We start from the raw sequence: 24,690 nt of genomic DNA, 5'->3' as shown, positions 1-24,690 counted from the left end.
TTGCCCACTGCCTCTTGCCTCCTCTTGTGTTATCCAGAAGGACAAATATCGCTCCCCAAACTGCTATTGTTCCTCTAGGCTAGGTTTACACTAGATTACAAAATGAAATCAGTTGCAATTTTTCAGTAGAATTTGTTTAGCGATCAAAATGCTGGATGCAGCACATTTGTGATTTATACAAATTACAAATGCTGCAGTAAGAATTGTCCCCTAGGGATAGACTATTTCAGCACTGAAATGCTGCTAAAAAGTGTCACAGTGTGAACTAGCCCTTAAAGTTTCTTCAGCCTAGTGCTGCTTCCTCATACTCCTTTCTCAATTGTAGGGAGACCAGCAGTGTGACTGTACGGTGCTTACTTCTCAACTGTGACCCAAAATGATCTCCAATAATAATTTTGGGTGACTGTGCTCCAAAGAGTGCACATACGGTAGCTTATGAATGGATGGAAACTGCTCCATCTTCAAGGATGTAATCTGTAACGGGCAAGGTGTTGAGACGCATCCATCATTTCTTTATAGTTGTGACGCTGAGAGCATCCTCCACTTTTGTTTACAAGAAATACATGGTAGGTGGAGTGGCTGGCCTCATATCAAATATCTGATTTCCCCTGCATGACAGCTGCCATTTTTCTAGCTGAGGATCTATGGTGCAGTAGGTTCTCTTCTTTTTATCTTTCAAGGATTGCATAGTCGTTTACTTAACACTTTTTTTTATTTAATTCCCAATGAAGTTTAAATATTCCAGTTAATGCATATGAAAAGATGTGCTGGAACTTGGCCTATGGTCTAAAGCTTTAAACACGACATACAACTAATAGAAAAAACATTATTGGTTTCCAAGTTACTGCAAGGTTTACTATCCAAACTTTTCGCATGACTTATGCCTGGTAGACACCATGCAATAATTTGATAATTTCCTTCATGTCCTATGTGCATTTGATCCAGAATGTGACCGATTTCGTGCAATGATGATCAATCAATCATGTACTTGATCGGGAGCAGATCGGACATAACGCTGATTCGACCTGTTCATCTGAAAGGTAAATGCACGGTGCGTACCTGACATTAGAAGCTAATAGGTAAGATTGCTGTTGCCATACCAAAATGATCAGATTGTGTTGAGGTGGACTGGTGTGTGTAAATAACGCAGAAAGGTTTCTGCTGAATCCAGTTAGGAAGCGGAGAACTTTCTCACCTCAATTTGCCCCAGTAATTAATTACAAGGTTGTCCAATAATTTGTCCTGAAATCGGAATTGTAATCAGTTAGATTCAGTGAAGTGTAAACATGCCTTCAAATTACATTCGACCAGTCTTTATTCTGTTTCATATTCCGTTTTTACTGTGTTTAAAGCATACCTAAAGTAAAAAGAAACAAAAAAAAAACCTAGATCAGGTAGTCCAGAGGCTTCCCTGATCTTCTTACATTCCTCCATTCCTGCGCTGGGACACTTTGTGTATACTATATACGAGTGCAGGCTTGAAATATGGCTTACATAGTGGCACCGAGCCGCTTGTGACTGGTGTTTGGCTCCATTCTACTGCACAGGCACCAACCTTACTTGCACCTGCATAGTGCAGCGGAGGGGAGCGCGACCACAAAGAAAAAGAGTCCTAACAAGAAGCGAAGGATTCCTTCAGGACTGGCTTTTCTCTTTTTTTTTTGGTGGCTTTAAATTTGCTTTAATGTTTTAGAGCAAAAATTAAACTTTGTCTCACTTTAAAGTGATCCTGAGCCGAAGCTCTGGATCACAACTAAATCAATACCTTAAAGGAGTGAAGCCTTGCTGCTGTAAACTCCCCTCCGTTGCAGAGCGCGGCTCCCCTTCACATGGGGTCCCGGCAGCTCTTCTTCCGGAAGTAGTTCTGCACAGTCGCATGGAGCCCGTGTCTCTGGCTTACTGCGCATGCGGACTGGGTCGGTTACACTGGAGCAAGAAGAGCTGACAGCCCCATTAGGATTAGCGACAATGCATTCTTCTTCTGGGGGGCCGTGCTCAGTAACGGCAGACAACACAGCAGGGAGGAAAGCCTCAGATTCTGTGTTATATTTACATGTGCAGAACCCGTTTTCTCTCTCCAAAGAAGTCAGGTGTAATCATCAAATGTTCCTAGCATTTTTCATTTATTTATTTTTACCAATTTTGTGTTTATTTGTATTATTACTAGTGATTCACTGCAGCAATATTTAGTCTTAACTGACTTGTGAACAATGACAGCTATGCTGAGAAGGTGTGGGTACATGAGACACTCGAGACCTCATATGTCTTACAACTATTATATGAGAACTACTGACAATACTCAGAGCTTGGTTTTACAATGTGTCTTTCAGAACAACTGTCTGTTCTGTCTCATAGCAACCATTCAGAATTGCACATCTCCTGAATGCCTGAATGATGGCCGTTAGAGAGTGAAAGACTGGATTTAATCACTTAGTACATTCAGTTCTTTAGAAACAAAATTTCATGAACTACACATACAGTATATAAATTGCTGGGTTTCCCCCACTTTTCATTGTAATATAATATAAAAGTTTCCCCCTCCATATTTTGAAAGAGAACTAGGATTCCTTAGTTCTTGTTACTTCTTACAAAAAATGCATATCTAATGCTGACATTTCAGTGAAGTAAATAAATTATTTGTAAAAGCTGAAATATAGTGGAACGTAGCATAACAAATATATTCAGTTCCCTCAGGCCTCCATTTGTCTAACATGCCAGCAGTATTTAAATTAGGTGAGTGCATGAAAAAAGAAGCTGTGACTCTACCCCGTATGTGATAATTTACAACCAATCAAAGCATGCATGGAGAGCAAAAAAGTTGGGACTTTGCCAGGACAATACTCAGAAGCATAGTTTGTTTACTCTGTGCCAGTTGACGAACACTGACCAATATTTACATCTGCCAAGAAGATAGTTATTACATGCATTTTAAGTGTATAAATACAGAAAAATAGTAAACATCTGCAGTACACCATGATCACTCCCACCTCTTTGTTTCTATTTCACTGGCTTAATTAGAGGGCCGTGATAGCTACAATAATAAATGCTCTCAAAAACTCTGTAGCATTTGTTATCCCACACAGAGGTTTTTCCAGATTTCACCATGATGGGGCCAATTTTATAGAAGGTTCCTAAACTGACGTGGCATGATGTGATAAAAATGTGTATGTGCAGTCCATATATATATATATATATATATATATATATATATATATATATATATATATATATATATATACTGTATATATTTGAAAAGTACAAAAATATTTTTTTTATATTGATTAACATCAATAAACTGTGTTTAACCACTTTACCCCCAGCCGTACGGATATCTCCGTCCCTTTTTCCATCCTTTCACCCCCAGGGAGGGAGAGATCCATACCTCCCGCGCTCCCGCTCGCTTGTGCGCACACTCCCGCTCTCGTGCACGCTGCCGCCCGCTCGCCCGGAGATCAATGAACGATAAAAAACGTTCCTGTTCGTTGATCTAAGCCCCCGCAATGATCAGCTGCTTCTATGAGAAGCAGCGATCATTGTGAAGAAAAAAACAGTTTCCCAGCCTCATAACACTTCCTGCAAGCGTACTTCCTGTACGCTTGCAGGGCGCATAAACAAAAAATTACTGTGGCCATCTTGTGGCCAAATAGTAAAACTACACCCTAAAGGATTTTTCATGTACAAACACATTAGATTTAAACTAAAAATTAACTCATTACCTCCCACACTCCCCAAATTACAATAAAAAAAATACATAAATAGTTACCTTAGGGACTGAACTTTTTAAATATTTATGTCAAGAGGGTATAACACTGTTACTTTATAAACTATGGGCTTGTAATTAGGGATGGACGCGAAACTGAAAAAAATGCACCTTTATTTCCAAATAAAATATTGGCGCCAAATATTGTGATAGGGACATAATTTAAACGGTTTTATAACCGGGACAAATGGGCAAATAAATATCATGGGTTTTAATTACAGTAGCATGCATTATTTAAAAACTATAATGGCTGAAAACTGAAAAATAATGAACTTTTCCCCACATTGTTTCCTATTTTCCCATTAAAACATATTTAGAATAAAATAATTCTTGGCATAATGTCCCACCTAAAGAAAGCCTAATTGGTGGCGAAAAAAACAAGATATAGTTCATTTCATTGTGATAAGTAATGATAAAGTTCTAGACAAATTTTTTCCAAAATATAAATAAAATGATTGAAAAGGCTGCCAGGACAAGCTATCATACACCATTCACCATTTTCTGAAAAATTGATCAGAAATATCTGCTACTCTAAGTACACGACCACATGACCAACATGATGAACCACATGACCTGTACGTACACATGCCTAGACGGCACCACGCACCAACTGCGCAGGTACTGCATGTTATCAGACCAACATATATTCAACAGTGATCAAACTGCCTGTTACCAGTTGCTCATCAAGTTGTTTGTAGCGTACACATGCCTGATTATTATCCAACAGACTAATTCAGTTGGTGTGTGTGTACAAGTTGTTTGAAATAGTTGTACTTGTTTTGAATGTGTAGTCCCGTCAGTCCTCTAGTGTGCACAGTATGTTAATTGAGTTGATTGTTTAGCCGTCTAGGCGTGTGTACATACAGGTCACGTGGTTCGTCAGGTTGTGTGGTTTGTCATGTTGGTCATGTAGTTGTGTGCATGTTGGACGTGTGTATGAGCCTTTAAAGAGACACTGAAGCGAAAAAAAAAAATTATGATATTATGATTTGTATGTGTAGTACAGCTAAGAAATAAAACATTAAGATCAGATACATCAGTCTAATTGTTTCCAGTAAAGGAAGAGTTAAGAAACTCCAGTTGTTATCTCTATGCAAAAAAGCCATTAAGCTCTACGACTTTCAAAGTTGTGGAGAGGGCTGTTTTCTGACTTTTATTATCTCAACTGTTATTGAACTATTTACTTTTTCTCTGCCAGAGGAGAGGTCATTAGTTCACAGACTGCTCTGAAAGAATAATTTTGAATGCTGAGTGTTGTGTAATCTGCACATATTATAGAATGATGCAATGTTAGAAAAAACACTATATACCTGAAAATAAAAATATGAGAATATTTTCTTTGCTGCTAATCTTCTAGTAATTATTCATAGTACACAACCAATTCATTATATCATTTTTTTTTCGCTTCAGTGTCTCTTTAACTCTTCCTGAACTGAAATCATGAAAGCCTGGCAGTAGATCCCGGTGTTGCGTCTCATTCAGATCAACATTTTGCTTCTGGAAGGCATTTAACGTTGCAAACCAGTCTAGGGACCCTAACCGCTAGCCTTGAGGGCTTCCCAAAAGCCTTCAAAAGCTAGCGGTTAAACTGGCGTTTAAACGCCAACGAGTATGGTATTTCAGCAGTTCTGTTTTAGAATCAGAACTATAGACAAGGTTGTTTATCTTATCAGTAAGTTTTAACTTCAGGCTTGTTTTAATGGGAAGAATGAATGGTGTAGTGAACCGTGCATACACTACTCACTCTTCTAGGATGGGTTGCACAGTGCAGAGTAACTGGTCTTTTAAGGTTGCAAGGCTGGCCAAGAGGTTCCTTAAATGGAGATTAAAATCAAAATCCATTTTCCCACTGCTTTGTGTTTATTGTGTAGTCTACATCTTAACTCTGCATTGCAAGCATTCCAATGTAATCATAAATGTATGTCCTGTAATTAATCTTATCTCAGTCAACCTGGCACCTTTCTGGTACATTGCCAGGGAAAGGAAGTTTGTCTCCCCTGCTATATTCCTGCACCTCATTTATTGGCTGAGGGCAGTTCAGTGCGAAATGAGGCTGAGAAGAAAAATTTAATGCGTTTACAAAGCAAGCTAGATATGACAGTGCAGTTTCTATTTCAGAGCTCAGTGGGTAGGAGGGTGGGCAATGCATACACCATTTCAGTCAGAGGAGAAAATTTAGTGTAAGGGAGGAAATGACATCAGGATTGGCTTCAGTCAGCGGCAGTAAAGATGAATAATGCCTGGAACAGTTTTCTCTTTATTTACTATATTCAATTCACTGAAATAAAATTGTGGACAGTACAATATGTATGTTATGTAAGTAGAACAAGTATTCATCTATGTATACATGTGTTTTTTTTTCCTGGGATAGTAAGGCTGTCCCTGCTGCTTTAATTAAATGCTTTGAGAGGCATCAACCCTTTCAAACTAATTCAGAAGAAACTTATAGGAAAGTGTTGCCTTTCGGTAATTAAATAAGAGTAGATAGACACTTCAAGAACACAGGTGCAATTACAAGTGATCTTAACTGTAATGTCATCAGAGTAATTATGGCTGACTTTTAAATACTGTATTTAATTGCTAAGCACTGAGAAATAGTAAACAGATAATTACTATAAATAGTACCATATTGAAATCCTCAACCAGTGGTCCTAAACTGTAATTGAATCTTTATGTATTGTGCAGTTTTCATATTACATCTGTATATAGGTAGAAAAACCGTTTTGTAAAAAATACCTTTTAATGGCTAACTGATAGAGTTAAATGATGCAAGCTTTCTGGGATCTAGTCCCCTTCTTCAGGCATATTTCCAGATGTTAGCTGAAGTAAAACACTGATGCAGGTAAATAGTAAACAAGAAGATGACAGTTGTGCTGTTTACTGTTTATCTGTTAGGTGTCAGGTGATCAGCAGGCTGGAGCCAGTGAGTTAGTGCAAGCATACATGAAATCCAGCAGGTTTCTGAAGGTCATGAAGCCAAATCAATCATGTTACATAAGGTGTCATGAATCCTGTTCCACAATTTAAACCTTCTGTTAATGTCTTGAACATTTTCATAAATTTGTACTCCGAAATCTTTCTTGATTGTTCATTTTTGAAGTTACCATTGAGAACAAGTACTCTTAGATCTTGCATGCTGTGTCCTGGTTCACAGAAGTGTTGGCCCACTGGTGTGTCCATTTTACCCTCATTGATTTTAAAGCGGTGATGGTTCATTCTTGTGCGCAGTTTTGTGATCAGTTTCTGCTGATCGGATAAAAAGCAACCAGCACAACTGTCAACTTTGTGTTTACTATTTACCTGCATCAGTGTTTTACTTCAGCTAACATCTGGAAATATGCCTAAAGAAGGAGACTAGATCCCAGAAAGCTTGCATAATTTAACTCTATTAGTTAGCCATTAAAAAGTATTATTTTTTACAAAACTTTGTTTTTTTCTACCTATACAATTTGTTTGGCTAACATGGTACAAAAACTTTTTTGCATATTCAATCTGTAAACTGCATTTTTCTAAAAAAAAAAAAAAAAAAGTTTATCTATCTATTGCCAATATTGTTGAAGAGAAAAATATACTTAAACATTGATTATTACAAGGTATAAATTAAAATGTGGGTTAGCAAACCAATTGTGGAAGTATTTAAAAATACCAATTTAAACTGGTATTGTTTAGCCTTTTGGATGTGACTGTCACGTTCAAAAGGCTGCTGCTGCGCGTTTCCACGCATGATCACGCGTGCGCTGCCACACATAATCACACGCGCGTGCTCCCGTGCCGACCCCGTTAGCCCAGAGATCAATGAATGGGAACATAGTTCCCATTCATATATCATTCATTGATCTGAGTCCCCGGTAGAAAGGCCAACAGCTTCTTAACAGAAGCCGCAGTCTTTCTGAGCAAAAAAAAAAAAAAATCACGGCCTGCTTATACTTCCTGTAAGCAAGAGTGCTCGCTTACAGGATGGGTATTAAAAAAAAGACTATGGCCATTTTGTGGCCAAATAGCAAAACTACATGAACATACATTTTTTTCTCACGCATAACACAATAAATTACATTTAAAATTAACGGTTTACCTCCCATACCCCAAAAAAACCCAAATAAAATTTTTAACTAAAAAATTACAATAAAAAAACAACAAAACAAACAAACATAAATAGTTATTGACTGTGTCTGAACTTTTTAATTATGCATGTCAAGAAGGTATATTACTAATATTTTTTAAATGATAACCTTGTAAATAGTGATGGATGTAAAAGTGAAAAAATGCACCTTTATTTGAAAATAAAATATTGGCACCATACATTGTGATAGGGACATCGTTTAAATGGTGTAATAACCGCGACAAATGGGGAAATAATATGTGTGGGTTTTAATTATGATAGCATGTATTATTTTTAAGTGATAATGGTCGAAACTGAGGAGAAATGAATTTTTTCCATTTTGTTCTTAATATTCCTGGTAAAATGCATTAAGAAAAAAATAATTCTTAGCAAAATGTACCACCCAAAGTAAGCCTAATTGGTGGTGGAAAAAACAAGATATAGATCAATTCATTTTGATAATTGGTGATAAAGTTATTGGCGAATGAATGGGAGGTAAAAATTGCTCGGATTCATAAGGTGAAAAACAACTGAAGGCTGAAGTGATTAAAATAAAATAAATACTGTATCATTCCAAATGCCTATCCCTTTAAAGTACACCTGAACTTGACCAACAAATTAGATCTTTACTTATCTGGGGCACCTTCCAGCAATTTTATTTAGGCAACTTCAGGTGAGTTTGAACTATGGTAACAATATACAAGGAAGAATCGTAAAAGAGAAAAACCTCTTACATTTTCAAACCACTATTTATCTGTTACCTAGCTATCAATAGACCCTTAGGCTGCATTCGCAGTGGGACGTTGCGGAGCTGTGTTATAAACTCTTATAACGCAGCTTACTGCACTGCAATGCTAATCCTATGCGTCGCTCACAGTGCCACGTTAGTGTTGCATTGCAATGTGTAGCGTTAAGGTAACGCACTGCTGCAGTGCATTACCTCTAAACGCACACGTTACCAGGTACAGGACAGCATACTTTTCCTTGCCTGTATGCTTTACTGTACCTACTGTATGCAACGGTAGCGTTAATGTACATTACCACTTTTTTTTTGCGTTGCGTTGTAATGCTGTGTTGTGACTTTAACTTCGCATTACAACGCAACATCCCACTTTCAGCGCATAGTGTGAAAGAGTCCATAGGGGAACTAGTACACTGGACTACACATCAGTTGTCCTATAATGCGTTTTTAGTGCACTAAAACACAATGCATTAAAACTCATTAAGATTTAAAAGGGCCCTAAGTGTATCAACTCTTCTTGAAACGTCTGAATATGGGATAAAACCTATATCTTTGAGTGTTTTTGTAATGTAAACCGCTTACAGTATTGTTATGTGTTCATTTAGGTCCTACTGCTGAAGATAACGCTGTTGTTTGCCCGCAGTTTCATTTTTTACCTCGATTTGTGAGATTTTTACCAGGTAAGATCTTATAATGGCTTTAATTATGTGTATTACTCTTAAATTGGTTGTGCAAAGTTGTTGGGAATTTTAGGAAGAAAAATTTAAATTTTGTTATGGTTTAGCAATAACTTTGTTGGCACTTACGTATTATCCCGTCTGGAAAGTTTGGCAGCTTTTTGTTAAAGTTCTGTTTGATCCCCTAGCCCGATCTAGCTGAAAGTCCCAGATTTCCTTTGCACTGGGTCCCGAGTCAATGCGGGGTGGGGGGGTGTCCCCTGCATTTTGCTGCAGAGAGCACAGTGGAATTGTGTCTCCTGCCCATGCCAGTATGCCCTGAGATACTCAGGGCATTGACATAAGTTTTGAAGGCACAGATTTGTGCTGCGAAGGAAGAAGACCTACCAGGTGTGCTGCTTATCATCATGTCGGGTTCATCACATAATTCTGTAATTCCACTTTCTGCAGCCAAGTTCCAGGGACACCCCTCATTCAAAACCCCATAACTTGGGAACTGAGAATCATATCGACTCAGGACCCAGTATTACAGAAAGCCAGGACTTTCAGCTTTCCAAAAATGTTCAGATCTTTTTGGGGGAGCAAACAAAACTTTAACAAAAAGCTGCAAACTTTCCAGATGGGATAATACATAAGTACCACTTTGTTTTGCCTTCTTTGAGAACTTCCTTTGCAAGAGTGTTCCTTTCCTATAATACTTACTTTGTCTACCAGGTGTCTTTCATATAAACCATCTCCACACTTCCCACTGGAATGTATGTAAAAAGTACACACTAAGCCTGATTTACGGTTCTCCGACATTGAGATAACTGGAGGATATACATGCTCCTTCAAACAAGAGTATGGAGATTGGATAAAATATTAGAATGAGAGCTTAATGCAACAGAAGCTTCTGGTGGAGAGAACACCAGGATTTTTATGCCGCAAATGTTTGCACTTCTGGCCTCTGTAATATAGGGCCATATCTAGAGTATTGGAAAGAGATGTAAAGCGAACTGATAAAAAGTATGTATAAATATATTTAACCACTTCATGCCATGGACTCAATAGTTCATGCACGAGCAATCCCGAGGCACACGTGCGCTTTAGCCGAATAGCAGGACTTTTACAAACATCCTATTTTCTCTAAAAGTGTAAATAGGACGTGTCCGTAAAAGAAACCGCATATAAATTATTATTGGACACACCCCCACCCAAAGGAAACAATCCACCTGATTTAAAGAGACAGTCATACGAATTATGAATGAATAAATACATACATACACAGTAATACATATAAATATACCCATGCTTTCTGCAAACCTTGTGCAGGAAATTCCATTCTGATGGCCAACTCTTGTCATCCAAGACACACAATTCGGGCTGTCTCTACATGAGAATATATCAGGGCTATCCGTAATGGTTTAGACCCTGAACACTTGAAAGGGGAGTGCAGTTTGGTTGATGGGAGACTTGGGGGTTAAACCCGAAAACAGCTGGAACTTGTAAAACTGAAAGCTTTTAGGAAATCAAATAGTGGACTTTTGCAGGACTCCAGAAATAGGACACAAATAATGGGGACCTTGACTTTTGTTACTGAGTATAGCCTGGAGTATAGTAAGATTACTTACATTGTCAGAAAATATCTCTCGTTGCTACACTCAAACTCAAAACTATTTTAGATGATGGGTGCCTGTTTTATTAACCACCCTGGCGTTCTATTTCCCCAGGATTTCCGTGCAAAAAGTGGTTCAATTAATTTCCAATAATTTTCAACCAATTTTTTTTTTTGCAATCATTTTTTTTTTATATTGAATTCAATACAGGTTATTGTATTGAATTCAATAAAAAAAAAAGTGTTTGCTGCGAGATTTTGATGATGCTGTGTGACATTGGTGCCATCAACGCCGATCGACGGGGGACATGTGATCGCCAAAGGAGAAGCAAAATCCGCCAAGGGACATGGAAGAAGGCACTGGAGAAGCTATCAGAGGTACGCGGCGAGGGATCAGCATGCCAATGGTGAGTATAAGACCCAGATGTATAGCCAGATGTATTAGCCAGATGTGCAGCCAGGTATAGTTAGCCAGATGTGCAGCCAGGTGTAGTTAGCCAGATGTGCAGCCAGGTGTAGTTAGCCAGATGTGCAGCCAGGTGTAGTTAGCCAGATGTGCAGCCAGGTATAGTTAGCCAGATGTGCAGCCAGGTGTAGTTAGCCAGATGTTTTGCCAGGTATATAGGGAGCAAGATGTTTGCTGGTGTATAGGAGACAGATGTGCAGCCAGGTGTATAGGAGACAGATGTGCAGCCAGGTGTATAGGAGACAGATGTGCAGCCAGGTCTAGGGAGTCATATGTATAGGAAGCTAGGTTTGCGGGTGCCTCTGCCCCCCCCAACCCCATTGCCCCCGATGCCCCCTAACTGTGGCCGGGTGTCCCTTCTGTGGGGGGGGGCTCCCCTTCTGTGCTGGCTGGTAGTGGCCGGCGGAGATCCCCTCTGTGGGGGGGGGGGGGGGAATCCCCATACTGTGCGTGTGGGTGGCCCTTCTGTGTGTGCATTGGGGGGGGCGGCAGGTATCATCCTTCTATGGGGGCTAGTCGTGGTCGGTCGGGGACACCCCCTTCTGTGGTGGGGGGGAGGTGGGTGTCCCCATCTATGCGGGCTGTGCAGGGATTCCCCTTTGCCGGAGGGTGGCTGGTGCGGGGATCCTCTCTGTGCGGGGGGCCGGGGGGGGATCCCCGTACTGTGCATGCGGGTGACCCTTTTGTGTGTGCGGGGGGGTGGGTATCCCCTTCTATGGGGCTGGTCTTGGCCGGTCGGGGACACCCCCTTCTGTGGTGGGGGAAAGGTGGGTGTCCCCATCTATGTGGGCTGTGGGTGGCCTCTCCCTCCTCTTCCCCCATCCCTCCCTCTCTGTCCCCCGTGTCCCCCCCCATCCCGTGTCTCCCCCCTGTAAGAAGCCCTGATCTACTCACCTGAGGGCTTTCTCCTGCGGCGGAAGCGGCACACTTCTTCCTCCATCGCGAAGTCTCGTGTTCTCTGTAATTACAGTACGCAGCTTGGTGACGTCACCAAGCTGCGTACTGTAATTACACAGACCGGGACTTTGGCCATGGAGGAGGAGGATGTCCATCGCGGCCGGCGCAGGAGAAAGCCCTCAGGTGAGTAAAGCAGGGCTTCTGACAGGGGGGAGACTCGGGGGGGGGGGGGGACACGGGGGACAGAGAGGGAGGGATGGGGAAGAGGAGGGAGAGGCCACCCACAGCCCACATAGATGGGGACACCCACCTTCCCCCCACCACAGAAGGGGGTGTCCCCCGACCGGCCAAGACCAGCCCCATAGAAGGGGATACCCGCCCCCCCGCACACACAAAAGGGTCACCTGCATGCACAGTACGGGGATCCCCCCCCCGGCCCCCCGCACAGAGAGGATCCCCGCACCAGCCACCCGCCGGCAAAGAAGGGGAATCCCTGCACAGCCCCACACATTCTCTGCCCCGCCGGCTGCACAGGGATTCCCAGGGTGGCTGGATGCTAGTTCTGTATGCTGTGGGTAGCACAGATCGCTACCCACAGCGTGCTGACAGGCATCCAGCCATCCTGGGGAATCCCTCTGATGAGGGAAAAGTGCAGCCGGCGGGGAAGAGAAACAAGAAATCTCCCTGGCGGTATTGACGAGCTCAGCTCGTCAATACCGCTTTCAGCAAGTTTTTCCTGGACGAGCTGAGCTCGTCAATACCGCCAGGGTGGTTAAGAAGAACATACACTCTTGGTTCCCTTTTGTCCCCTAGCCTGTTTGTGTCTTATTAGGAAGTCCGCACTCCAACCCAGCTCACTACTGTAGGATCAAATTCCGCAATCTAAACTTTTCTTGAAGTACACCTGGCTCAAATCTCGGCAATCCAAAATAAGCATATGATGGCAAAATGAAAGGTTCCTTTAAACTATGCTTTTGGTCCTTAGTGTGATTAGTGTCATCAGTTAAAGAGACACTGGAGCGAAAAAAAAATTATGATATTATGATTTGTATGTGTAGTACAGCTAAGAAATAAAACATTAAGATCAGATACATCAGTCTAATTGTTTCCAGTACAGGAAGAGTTAAGTAACTCCATTTGTTATCTCTATGCAAACAAGCCATTAACTCTCCGACTAAGTCTTTTGCTGGATACACACCATGAGTTTCCACGTCGCACGCGGCCGTCGATACGCGCCGATTCGATTATTTCCGAACATTTCCGAATGAATTTTGATGATTTTTAGGTCGAATGTCATGTAAAGTATGGCAAATCGACCTAACGATCCATCGAAGCTTGAATCGGACATGTCGGAAATAATCGAATCGATGCGTATCAACGGCCGCATCGAAAGCGGAAACGCATGGTGTGTATCCAGCATTAGTTGTGGAGAGGGCTGTTATCTGACTTTTATTATCTCAACTGTAAGTGAACTGTTTACTTTTCTCTGCTAGAGGAGAGGTCATTACTTCACAGACTGCTCTGAAAGACTCATTTTGAATGCTGAGTGTTGTGTAATCTGCACATATTATAGAATGATGCAATGTTAGAAAAAACACTATATACCTGAAAATAAAAATATGAGAATATTTTCTTTGCTGCTAATCTTCTAGTAATTATTCATAGTACACAACCAATTCACTATATCATATTTTTTTTTCGCTTCAGTGTCTCTTTAAGCTCTGGAGCTGAACACTATTTACTTTCACTTTCATGAGATTTCAGCAATGTTGTTAGGCCTTGTTCACATTATATATCGCCAGCGATATAACAAGTACTGAGCGATTTATAGAGCGCTTTTCCCTGCGCTTTGCGCTTAGAAAAGCGCTTTTCTAAGCGCTTTTCTAAGCACTTTTGCTGAGCGATTTAAGATTTTAACTTCCTGACTTCAGTCAGGAAGTGATCTCTTTGACCTGGAAATGAATAAATACAATGTATTTATTCTTAAAAGCGCTCTGGAAATCAATATACAAAGAGCTTTTTTAAGTGTTTTGCTATTTCCCTATACCCTGTAGTCATGTGTTTGTACATGGCCGGATTTCTGGCAAGGCCACATAGGCCATGGCCTAGGGCACCAGATAAACAAAGGGCGGCCTTCAGACAGTGGGCATTATTTGCAGGGCATTATTTGCAAGTGTCCAAACAAATGAAAGTGGTCAGGATAACTGCACTATTAGTACCAGCTGGCATCTGCCTGTGCTGTGCTACAGGCAGCTGCAGTCCGTTAACCAAATGTTTGTGAACAGTGTGTGACTAGCAAAAAGCCAGACCTTGTCTAATGACATAGCAGCAGCTGCAGGCAGTTACAGAAGGCCGGGTCTCACGCACTTGGTGTGGGGGATGAAAGGACCAGGGGCAGCACCAGCAAATAGTACAGAATACAGAAGGCAGCCTCTCACAGTACCCATTTCTTAATTATTGATTGGCCAGCACTGTTACCCTGAAAACAGCAGTGGGTACAGGACTCACTTTTACGTGTTGCTGACCCCACCCAATGTCCAATTGTGAGCCACTTTTGACTATGTGTGTGTGGTGGAAGGCTCCCACCACGCCCATCACCTGTAGGTCGCTTGATTGACCAGTTGCCCCGTGTGACATGATTGATTCACTTCATGTTGCCATGGAGACCTCGGCACTAGCCCCAATAGTGGACACCATCGGCCCAAAAATGTTTGGATTGGTGTGTGTGGAGAGAGGTGGTAGGATACGGTTTCGGTTGGGGCGGCTGGTAATAGTCGGCCTTGGGCGGTAAGAAGTACAAATCCGGCCCTGTGTTTGTACAGTGGCACGCATACAAATAACTCGGCTGTGTTTTGTTTTGTTTTTTTTTTACCCTGAAAGAGTTAACTTTCAGATATGTAAGGGACTATCATTAGCATGCTTTCCAATGCAAATTTTAGTTTAAAAAAAAAAAAATTAAAAATTGCATAAATTGAATCTTAGCCTCTGTCATTTTTATTCTCTTCGGCTTGCCTCATAGCATTTAGTTCACACTAAAATATTTATTTGTATTTATAATTAGCGCAGCGATAAATTTAAATCTTGTATATCAGTTGCATAAGTATTTCTTATGCTGACCCACTGCTTCTAAACTTATTTTCTAACTTCATTCTTTAGAATTAAGAGGATCGCTCAGGCAGCGCAATAGTTCAGACTTTGAAATTTTCTCCTGGTCACAGTGTTACAACAGCATCTAATGCAATAAACCTTAAAATATCACTAGCTTTGTAAAGGATTCACTGGTAATGTCATAGAATGTCACAGGCGTCACAGGCGTCACAGTCAAAGGCTAAGGAACGCCACTACAAAGACTAGCATGTTTCTAGTTTCGAAACCTTCACACTCTTCTTCCTTCGTTTTTCGTTGCCAAACAGCTCGGACATTACAGTTGAGGAATCTTGAAATCATGAAAGGTAGTTAAAGGGGCACTATAGCCAATTTAAAGCTTTTAAGTTATATAAATAAATAATATCTGCCAGAGGTCTGTTAATTGAAAAACACGTATATGGGTTATTTACAGTAAACAGGAGAGCCACATTACACATGTAAGGTTTGTGCAGAGTGTCAGAATTCCCTGAGGGCCCTTTCACACTGTGGCGGTGCAGTACGTCAGAATGACGCACTGCTACCGTACTCCAGTGCAAACCTAAGGGGTAGTTAATATCACCTGCGTTGTGGTGCGGTCCGCTGGAAGTCCTCAAGCTGACGCTGGTCCATCACTACGTTGCCGCACGGCTTCGGCAGTGATCTATGGCAGCCCGGAAGTCATGTTGGTTTATGGTGACGCTGGGATTTTTAAACCTTTTCCGACGCAATGTTGCGGTGCTCATGCGTGGAAGCGGATTTTTACATTCCGCTTCCATGCACGTCGGCATACCCCGAAGCAGAAAGTGACCACAAGCGCGTCACTTTCTGCTTGGCCAGATGGGGAATACCGCGTAGTAAGGTGGTATTCCCCAACGCCCTGTTTTTGGCGGTGCAGCTGCCGCACCGCACCACCAGTTTGCAGTGTGAAATTGGCCTTACTGTCACACCTGTGGAGCAGTGTATTCACGTGGGGGGGGGAGTACAGTTGAAAACCATGTCATGCTTCACGTGACTGATGCTTCCTCCTTCCAAGCCAGAAGGAGGACGTATCGAAGCCACATGAAGCATGGCTTGAGTGACCTCCCCGTGGCCCTGTCCACTAGCTGAAGTGCGGGGTTTGGCATAATTTGGGTTTGCAAATGCAGGATCCTTAATTTGAATACGAGCTCTAAGTATTATTACGCTTATACATTTATATTGGGCTTCTGCAGTGCTTTTGAGGGTCCATAACTGTCTCTTACAGGAAATAACAATCTAGTCCCTACCATAACTTGAAGCTAATTTAGGGGAACCAATTAATTTATCATTATGTTTTTGAGATGTGACTAGAAATTGAAGTAGCTAGAGGTAGCCCACACAATGATAGGGAGAACATACAAACTCCATGTAAATCATGCCCTGGAACTATAGTGGTATGAGACAATGGTGCTGTCAAGTGCATTACTATGTATGTCTCACTTCCTGCCCCCTTCAACTTTAAGGCTTGTGTACAATGGGAAATTCAAACTTGCATTTTATGCAAGCTATTTTATTGTTTTTCATATAGGGCATCCTCTTTATTAATATTGTAACTACCCAATGTGGATAATATGTCACTGCACCAGGAGGCATTGTTGCACTAGATTAGTAATGCCCTTGTGACTTAATGAATATACACTGTACTTTGTGGACAAATGAAATCTAGTTTAAAAGTGGACTTGGAAATATGAAGGACTTCAATATGTTTCTCATATATGCACAAGGTTGGCTGTAGGCAATAACTTGTGGGTATTGCTGGAATAATGCCTGTAGATTATTGCTTCTTAAAGTATTCCCAAAAGTCTTTGTTTGCTCAATAGCTTTATCCCATTTCCTCAGTAGCTAGTTGGATACATCCATAACTGTCCCATAAAAGCCTTAAATGTTTCTCCAGAAGGTCTCATAATGTCTAAAGGCTTTTAATAGAGCACATAAAATCAATAGCAAAAGCATGCCAAGGCTGTGCTTACACCAGACAAGGAACTTATTGGGGATTTATTTGCAATATGTATCAATTATTGCCTGTCCAAAGAAAATCTCAGCGTTTATATAATGATGCATTTAATTATGTTAAAATGGATAATGTCCCAATCCCCTATCATTGAAAACTATTTGTTCATATTTGTGACTGATGGGAAAAGTACATAGATAGCTCAGTGTGGGCCTGGATAGCCATGTTATCCGGTTATTTTTATGAGAAATGTAAGAACTTTAACCCAGGATTTAAAGGGGCACTACAGCGAAAAACTGTAAAATTTAAAATATGTGCAAACATATACAAATAAGAAGTACATTTTTTCAAGCGTAAAATGAGCCATAAATTACTTTTCTCCTATGTTGCTGTCACAGTAGGCACAGTAGGCACTTTGGACTAGTCCATCTCTTTAGAGGGGATTCTCAGGGATATATTTATTTTCAAAAGCACTTAGTGAATGTCAGTTGCTCTGTCAAACTGCCAAAAAACTGTGTAGGGAACAGGGAAGCTGGACAGCATCATCGTTTAAATCCTTTTTTGGGAATATCATTATAAAGAATAAAAGCCTTGCTGAGAATCCCCTATGAAGAGATGGACTAGTCCAAAACCTGTCACTTCTGTCAGATTTCTACTGCCTACTGTAAGTGACAGCAACATAGGAGAAAAGTAATTTATGGCTCATTTTACTCTGGAAAAAAAAGTACTTCTTATTTGTATGTTTGCACATATTTTAAATTTTACAGTTTTTCGCTGTAGTGCCCCTTTAATTTCAGTCCAATCAGTAGCTAATACTCCCTTTCCTAACTGAAATCTAGAAATCTTACATTTTTCATCAGCGGTGTGTGTTTGGCTGATATTGTGGTGAAACTCCCCCCTTAGTGTGGTCCTGACAATTTGCTGTCTGTTTACATCATTGCATTGTGGGCAATAACAGCTTTTTCTAACTGCCAAAGAAGCAGTATCTCCCTCCTTGCATAGAACTCTCAGTAAACAAGCTTTCTGCAGAGATCATCTGACAGGACTAAAAATGTGGTCACCGGTGGTACATTTCAGAAAGAGGAACATTTTTAAAATGGGCAAACACTGACTTTAAGAGACACTGAAGCGAAAAAAAAATATGATATAGTGAATTGGTTGTGTACGATGAATAATTACTAGAAGATTAGCAGCAAAGAAAATATTCTCATACTTTTATTTTCAGGTATATATTTTTTTTTTTGTCTAACATTGCATCATTGTATAATATATGCACATTACACAACACTCAGCATTCAAAATGAGTCTTTCAGAGCAGTCTGTGAAGTAATGACCTCTCCTCTAGCAGAGGAAAAGTAAATAGTCCAGGAACAGTTGAGATAATAAAAGTCAGATAACAGCCCTCTCCACGACTAATGCTGGGAATACATGTTTCGTTTTTGCCTTCGTTTTAGCCTTCGATTCGTTCGGTAAATGAATCGAGTGTTGAAAACGTATGTGAAAATAGTCATAATCTCATTATAGTTTCGATTAATAGACCCCAAAAACGAACGACTAGTGATCGAACATGTTTAATATTATCTCTCTTTATCCATCTAATCGAACCATTGGTAGGCTTGATGGCTGTTCAGATCGATTATATAATCGTTTATGCCGTCCGTCCCTGTACTACGTTTCGTTTCTTTGCAGCCTTCGATCATTGGAAAAACGAAACCATCAGAATCTAAAAAAAAAAAACGAAACCGTGGGTGGTGATATTAACCGTACGATCGATTATTTCGGGATCGAAAAGGACAAAAGGCACAATCGAAACGAAGGTTTAAACGAAGGCAAAAACGAAACGTGTATTCCCAGCATAACTTAGTCGGAGAGCTTAATGGCTTGTTTGCATTGAGATAACAACTGGAGTTTGTCAACTCTTCCTGTGCTGGAAACAATTACACTGATGTATCTAATCTTAATGTTTTATTTCTTAGCTGTGCTACACATACAAATCATAATATCATCATTTTTTTTTCGCTTCAGTGTCTCTTTAATAATTTATAATTGAATATTGTAAAAAACATAGTTAAATTTAAATTTAAAAGTCTGCTGCACTTCCAGGGGAAACAAACTGCTTATAAAATGGTTAAAAGTCTTGGAGCTCTTCTGAACGTGGCTTTTCACCGGTTTTTAAAAGCTGTGAGGTGGAAGGCACACAGGTGGATCGTTGGGCGGTGAGAGGGGATCAGAAGGCAGGCAGATGTGGGACACTGTAGAAGCCTAAGCCTCGTGACCACATGAATCAAACTTTTTGGTACACTATTATCTGTTGCTTTCTTTGAGGTGATCTAGCGGCAAGATTGATGCAGAGTTATCGTCATGTGGTTGATATTTATTGAAACTTGAGTTGGGATTTATCCATCTGGTGAGCCTTGTGTATTGGAAGTTAAGCAGACTTTTATATTTTGGATCAAAATTTGACTTTTTTTACTGCAGCGCTACCACATGAAATGAGGTTATAGAGGGTTCTAACTAGCTTAGTATTTACATTGGTTATTTTATGTAGGGTTAGCACACCTGTGTTCTCTATAGTCACTTTGTATATGATTGTAAGAAAAATAAGTAATTTTATTAATTACGTAATGTTCACTGCAGTTCCTCTTTAAACGAAACATCAGGGAAAAGAAGGTAAACCAGATTTACTTACCTGGGACTTCTCCAGCCCCTGGAAGCTTATGTGTCCCTTGCCGCAGCTCCGCAGTCAGTGGGACGTCCAGGGTCCCCTCCATAGCTGGTGCTGACCTGGCGAGGTTGGCGGCTACTGCACGGTGCTGCCTCTCGCATTCATGCTCCTGTTACCTGGAGCGTTCTGTGCAGGTGCAGTACTTCTGCTGTGCTTGTGCAGAACGTTCACGTTGACAAGAGCGTGACCACGATTGGCGCATACACAACAGCCATCGACCTCACCGGGTCGGCACCAGCTACGGAGGGGACCCCGGGCGACCCGCGTACAGGCGGAACTGTGGAGAGCCTGGAGGAAGTCCCAGGTAAGTAAATCTGGTTTACCTATACCTCCCTTTCCATGATGTTTCCTTCAAATTTTATTACAGATTTCAGAGGCTGTCATTGCTAAACTCCTTTTGAAAATGCTGATTACCAGGCCGTCTCTAGCTTCATTTTCTTCTGAATCACTGCCAAACAGTAAGCAGGCAGCCAGTGATGTTGGCACACTACTATATATATTTTTTATTCAAGTGAAGCGCCACCTTTGTTGAAAAAAGGTAGTGCCTTCATTTCAGCTCTGTACATTGAAGGGATTAATGGTGAGGTTTATTATATCTTGCCTACATTTAAACATATGAAACATGCTTGCTAATCAGTTATTCCACATGGTTCTTAACAGAGGCTGTCATTTGCAGAGAGAAGACCGCAATGGTAAACTCTCAGTATTTCTCTTCTGATATGATTCCTATGAAGTTAGTAGACAAAGGAGGACAGTAGGGCATTTAGGTGTAGTTCATTGTTTCACACACATACAGTGGTTTGCAAGAGTATTCGTCCCCCTTGAAGTTTTCCACATTTTGTCATATTACTGCCATAAACATGAATCAATTTTATTGGAAATCCATGTGAAAGACCAATACAAAGTGGTGTACACGTGAGAAGTGGAACGAAAATCATACACGATTCCAAACATTTTAAAAAAAAATAATAATAATTGCAAAGTGGGGTGTGCATAATTATTCACCCCCCTGAGTCAATACTTTGTAGAACCACCTTTTGCTGCAATTACAGCTGCCAGTCTTTTAGGGTATGTCTCTACCAGCTTTGCACATCTAGAGACTGAAATCCTTGCCATTCTTCTTTGCAAATCAGCCCCAGCTCAGTCAGATTAGATGGACAGCGTTTGTGAACAGCAGTTTTCAGATCTTGCCACAGATTCTCGATTGGATTTAGATCTGGACTTTGACTGGGCCATGCTAACACATGGATATGTTTTGTTTTTAAACCATTGCATAGTTGCCCTGGCTTTAGGTTTAGGGTCGTTGTCCTGCTGGAAGGCGAACCTCCACCCCAGTCTCAAGTCTTTTGCAGACTCCACAAGGTTTTCTTCCAAGATTGCCCTGTATTTGGCTCCATCCATCTTCCCATCAACTCTGACCACCTTCCCTGTCCCTGCTGAAGAGAAGTACTCCCAGAGCATGATGCTGTTACCACCATATTTGACAGTGGGGATGGTGTGTTCAGAGTGATGTGCAGTGTTAGTTTTCCGCCACACATAGCGTTTTGCATTTTGGTCAAAAAGTTCAATTTTGGTCTCATCTGACCAGAGCACCTTCTTCCACATGTTGGCTGTGTCCTCTTCCATAAAGGCCAGTGTGTGCAGTGCACGACTAATACTTGTCCTATGGACAGATTGCCCCACCTGAGCTGTAGATCTCTGCAGCTCGTGCAGAGCCACCATGGGCTTCTTGACTGCATTTCTGATCAGCACTCTCCTTGTTCAGCCTGTGAGTTTAGGTGGACAGCCTTGTCTTGGTAGGTTTACAGTTGTGCCATACTCCCATTTCTGAATGATCGCTTGAACAGTGCTCCGTGGGATGTTCAAGGCTTTGGAAATCTTTTTGTAGCCTAAGCCTGCTTTAAATTTTCAATAACTTTATCCCTGACCTGTCTGGTGTGTTTTTTGAACTTCATGGTGGTGTTGCTTCCAATATTCTCTTAGACAACCTCTGAGGCCATCACAGAGCAGCTGTATTTGTACTTACATTAGATTACACACAGGTGCACTCTATTTAGTCATTAGCACTGATCAGGCAATGTCTATGGGCAACTGACTGCACTCAGAACAAAGGGGGCTGAATAATTACGCACACCCCACTTTGCAGTTATTTATTTGTAAAAAATGTTTGAAATCATGTATGATTTTCGTTCCACTTCTCACGTGTACACCACTTTGTATTGGTCTTTCACATGGAATTCCAATCAAATTGATTCATGTTTGCGGCAGTAATATGACAAAATGTGGAAAACTTCAAGGGGGCAGAATACTTTTGCAAACCACTGTATGGTACATGTTTTCCCAATTATGGGAGCAAAGTATTGAACACTCCAAAAAATGACTTGCGTCTGTAAATCAAGGAAATTACAATCTATCCTACACCATTACATTTTCAGAAAAGTTCATCAGAATTTTTTTTTTAACAAAACATAACATTTTTCTTTGCAACAGATCATTTTTTAATTTTATTGTATTGTGTGTGACAACGTTTAGGGGTGTAGTTACCAATCTCCCAAAAATGTAACGTCTGCAGGTCGTGCAAATTACATTTACTAAGCTTTACGTAAATAACAGAATGTTTTGCACAACTCGCACTATATTCTATGAGTAGCAACATAGCTGTTGAACATTTAATGCAAGTTAAATAAAATCTGACAAATCTACTCTAGAGTGAGAACAAGGCCTTTGCATTGCCTTAAAGTGAACCTCCAGACTAAAAATCTACTCAGCAAAACTGAAAAGGCTTGGTGTTTCTTTAACAGTTTCACAGCATAAGAACTTTGTTTTTCTTATAGAAGTCTCATTTTTAGCTGCATTTTTAGCTAAACTCCACCCCATCAAAGAAAACTGCCCGGGCTTTTTCCCCCTGATGTTGTGCAAAGCATGATGGGATTTCCTATGTTGTTATTCACGTTGCCTAGCAACTGGGAGGGGTGATCAGGACACAGGACAGTTGGAACTGTGTCTCATGCTCCCTGTCGCCTTCTTTCAACCAAAAAGATGGCTGCCCTCATGAAATCACAAACCTTTGCCTGTTCTTTTAAAGCAGGGTGGGTAAGAGATTATATTACCTATCTATTTACATAACTAATGTAACTTAACCTATTTTAACCTATTTTGGTTCCTGGACGTAGTACCGCGCGCATGCACGCGCGCTCCCGGCCCGCGGTTCGTTAGCCAGGCAATCAGTGAATCGGGCTATGGTGCCCGATCACTGATTGCTCTCCCCCACTGAAAAAGCGACAGCTTCTTTCGGAAGCTGCACCTTTTCTGGCTTGTTACCTCCCCATGCGTCGCTCTAAGCGTGTGTTACGCTTAGAGTGACGTCATGTAAACAAACTCATGGCCGCCATCTTGTGGCCAAAAAGTAATACTACAACTAAAAGTTAAAAAAAATAAAAATTAACACACATTTACATTATAAACCTATTGTTTACCTCCCACCCTCCCAAAACTACCCAAATAAAATGTTTACTATAAAAAAAAACATTACAATAATAAAAAAAAAACTTAAATATTTACCTAAGGGTCTAAACTTTTTAAATATCAATGTAAAGATGAAATATTTCTATATTTTTTTTTTATTTTAAACTTGTAAATAGTGATAGATGCAAAACGGAAAAAATGCACCTTTATTTCCAAATAAAATATTGTCGCCATACATTGTGATAGGGACATAATTTTAACGGTGTAATAACCGGGACATATGGGCAAATACAATACGTGAGTTTTAATTATGGAGGCATGTATTATTTTAAAATTATAATGGCTGAAAACTGAGAAATAATCAATTTTTTCCGTTTTTTTCTTATTCTTCCTGTTAAAATGCATTTACAGTAAAGTGGCTCTTAGCAAAATGTACCCCCCCAAAGAAAGCCTAATTGGTGGCGGAAAAAACAAGATATAGATCAGTTTATTGTGATAAGTAGTGATAAAGTTATAGGCTAATGAATGGGAGGTGAACATTTCTCAAGTGAAAACGAAGGAACGCGAATGGGTTAATGACAGTATGTTTGTTTAGGCTGAAGTTCCTCTTTAAAGGAATACTTAAGTCAAAAAAAAAAATGACATTTACTCACCTGGGGCATCCCTCAGCACCCCGAAGCTGGATGGTGCCCTCGCAGCCCCGCTCCGATCGTTCTGTCCCCGCCGGCGGCTACTTCCGTTTCGGCGACAGCCGCCGACAGGCTGGGAACGCGGCTGATTTTCCGCGTTCCCAGCCGCTGCTATCACTCTCTATGCTGCTATAGCGTCTATATAGACGCAATAGCAGCATAGAGAGTGATAGCAGCGGCTGGGAACGCGGAAAATCAGCCGCGTTCCCAGCCTGTCGGCGGCTGTCGCCGAACCGGAAGTAGCCGCCGGCGGGGACAGGACGATCGGAGCGGGGCTGCGAGGGCACCATCCAGCTTCGGGGTGCTGAGGGATGCCCCAGGTGAGTAAATGTCATTTTTTTTTTTTTTACTTAAGTATTCCTTTAAGGTGGCCATACACTGGTCGATTTGCCATCAGATCGACCAACAGATAGATCCCTCTCTGATCGAATCTGATTAGAGAGGGATCGTATGGCTGCCTTTACTGCAACAGATTGTGAAT

At 41.0% G+C, this 24,690-nt stretch overlaps 1 protein-coding gene across 1 annotated transcript in view; it reads left to right on the top strand.

The window, feature by feature from the left end:
- The window catches only part of DROSHA (drosha ribonuclease III), a 417,719-nt gene that overhangs the window by 121,697 nt on the left and 271,332 nt on the right, over positions 1-24,690 (top strand). Inside the window, exon 12 of the mRNA XM_068236738.1 lies at positions 9,207-9,281. Coding sequence (XP_068092839.1) covers positions 9,207-9,281 — 75 coding nt within the window. The remainder of the gene's footprint in view (positions 1-9,206; positions 9,282-24,690) is intronic.

The sequence above is a fragment of the Hyperolius riggenbachi genome, chromosome 5 (genome assembly GCF_040937935.1).
Source record: "Hyperolius riggenbachi isolate aHypRig1 chromosome 5, aHypRig1.pri, whole genome shotgun sequence".
NCBI lineage: Eukaryota > Metazoa > Chordata > Amphibia > Anura > Hyperoliidae > Hyperolius > Hyperolius riggenbachi.
This window is presented reverse-complemented; position numbering and strand designations above follow the sequence as displayed.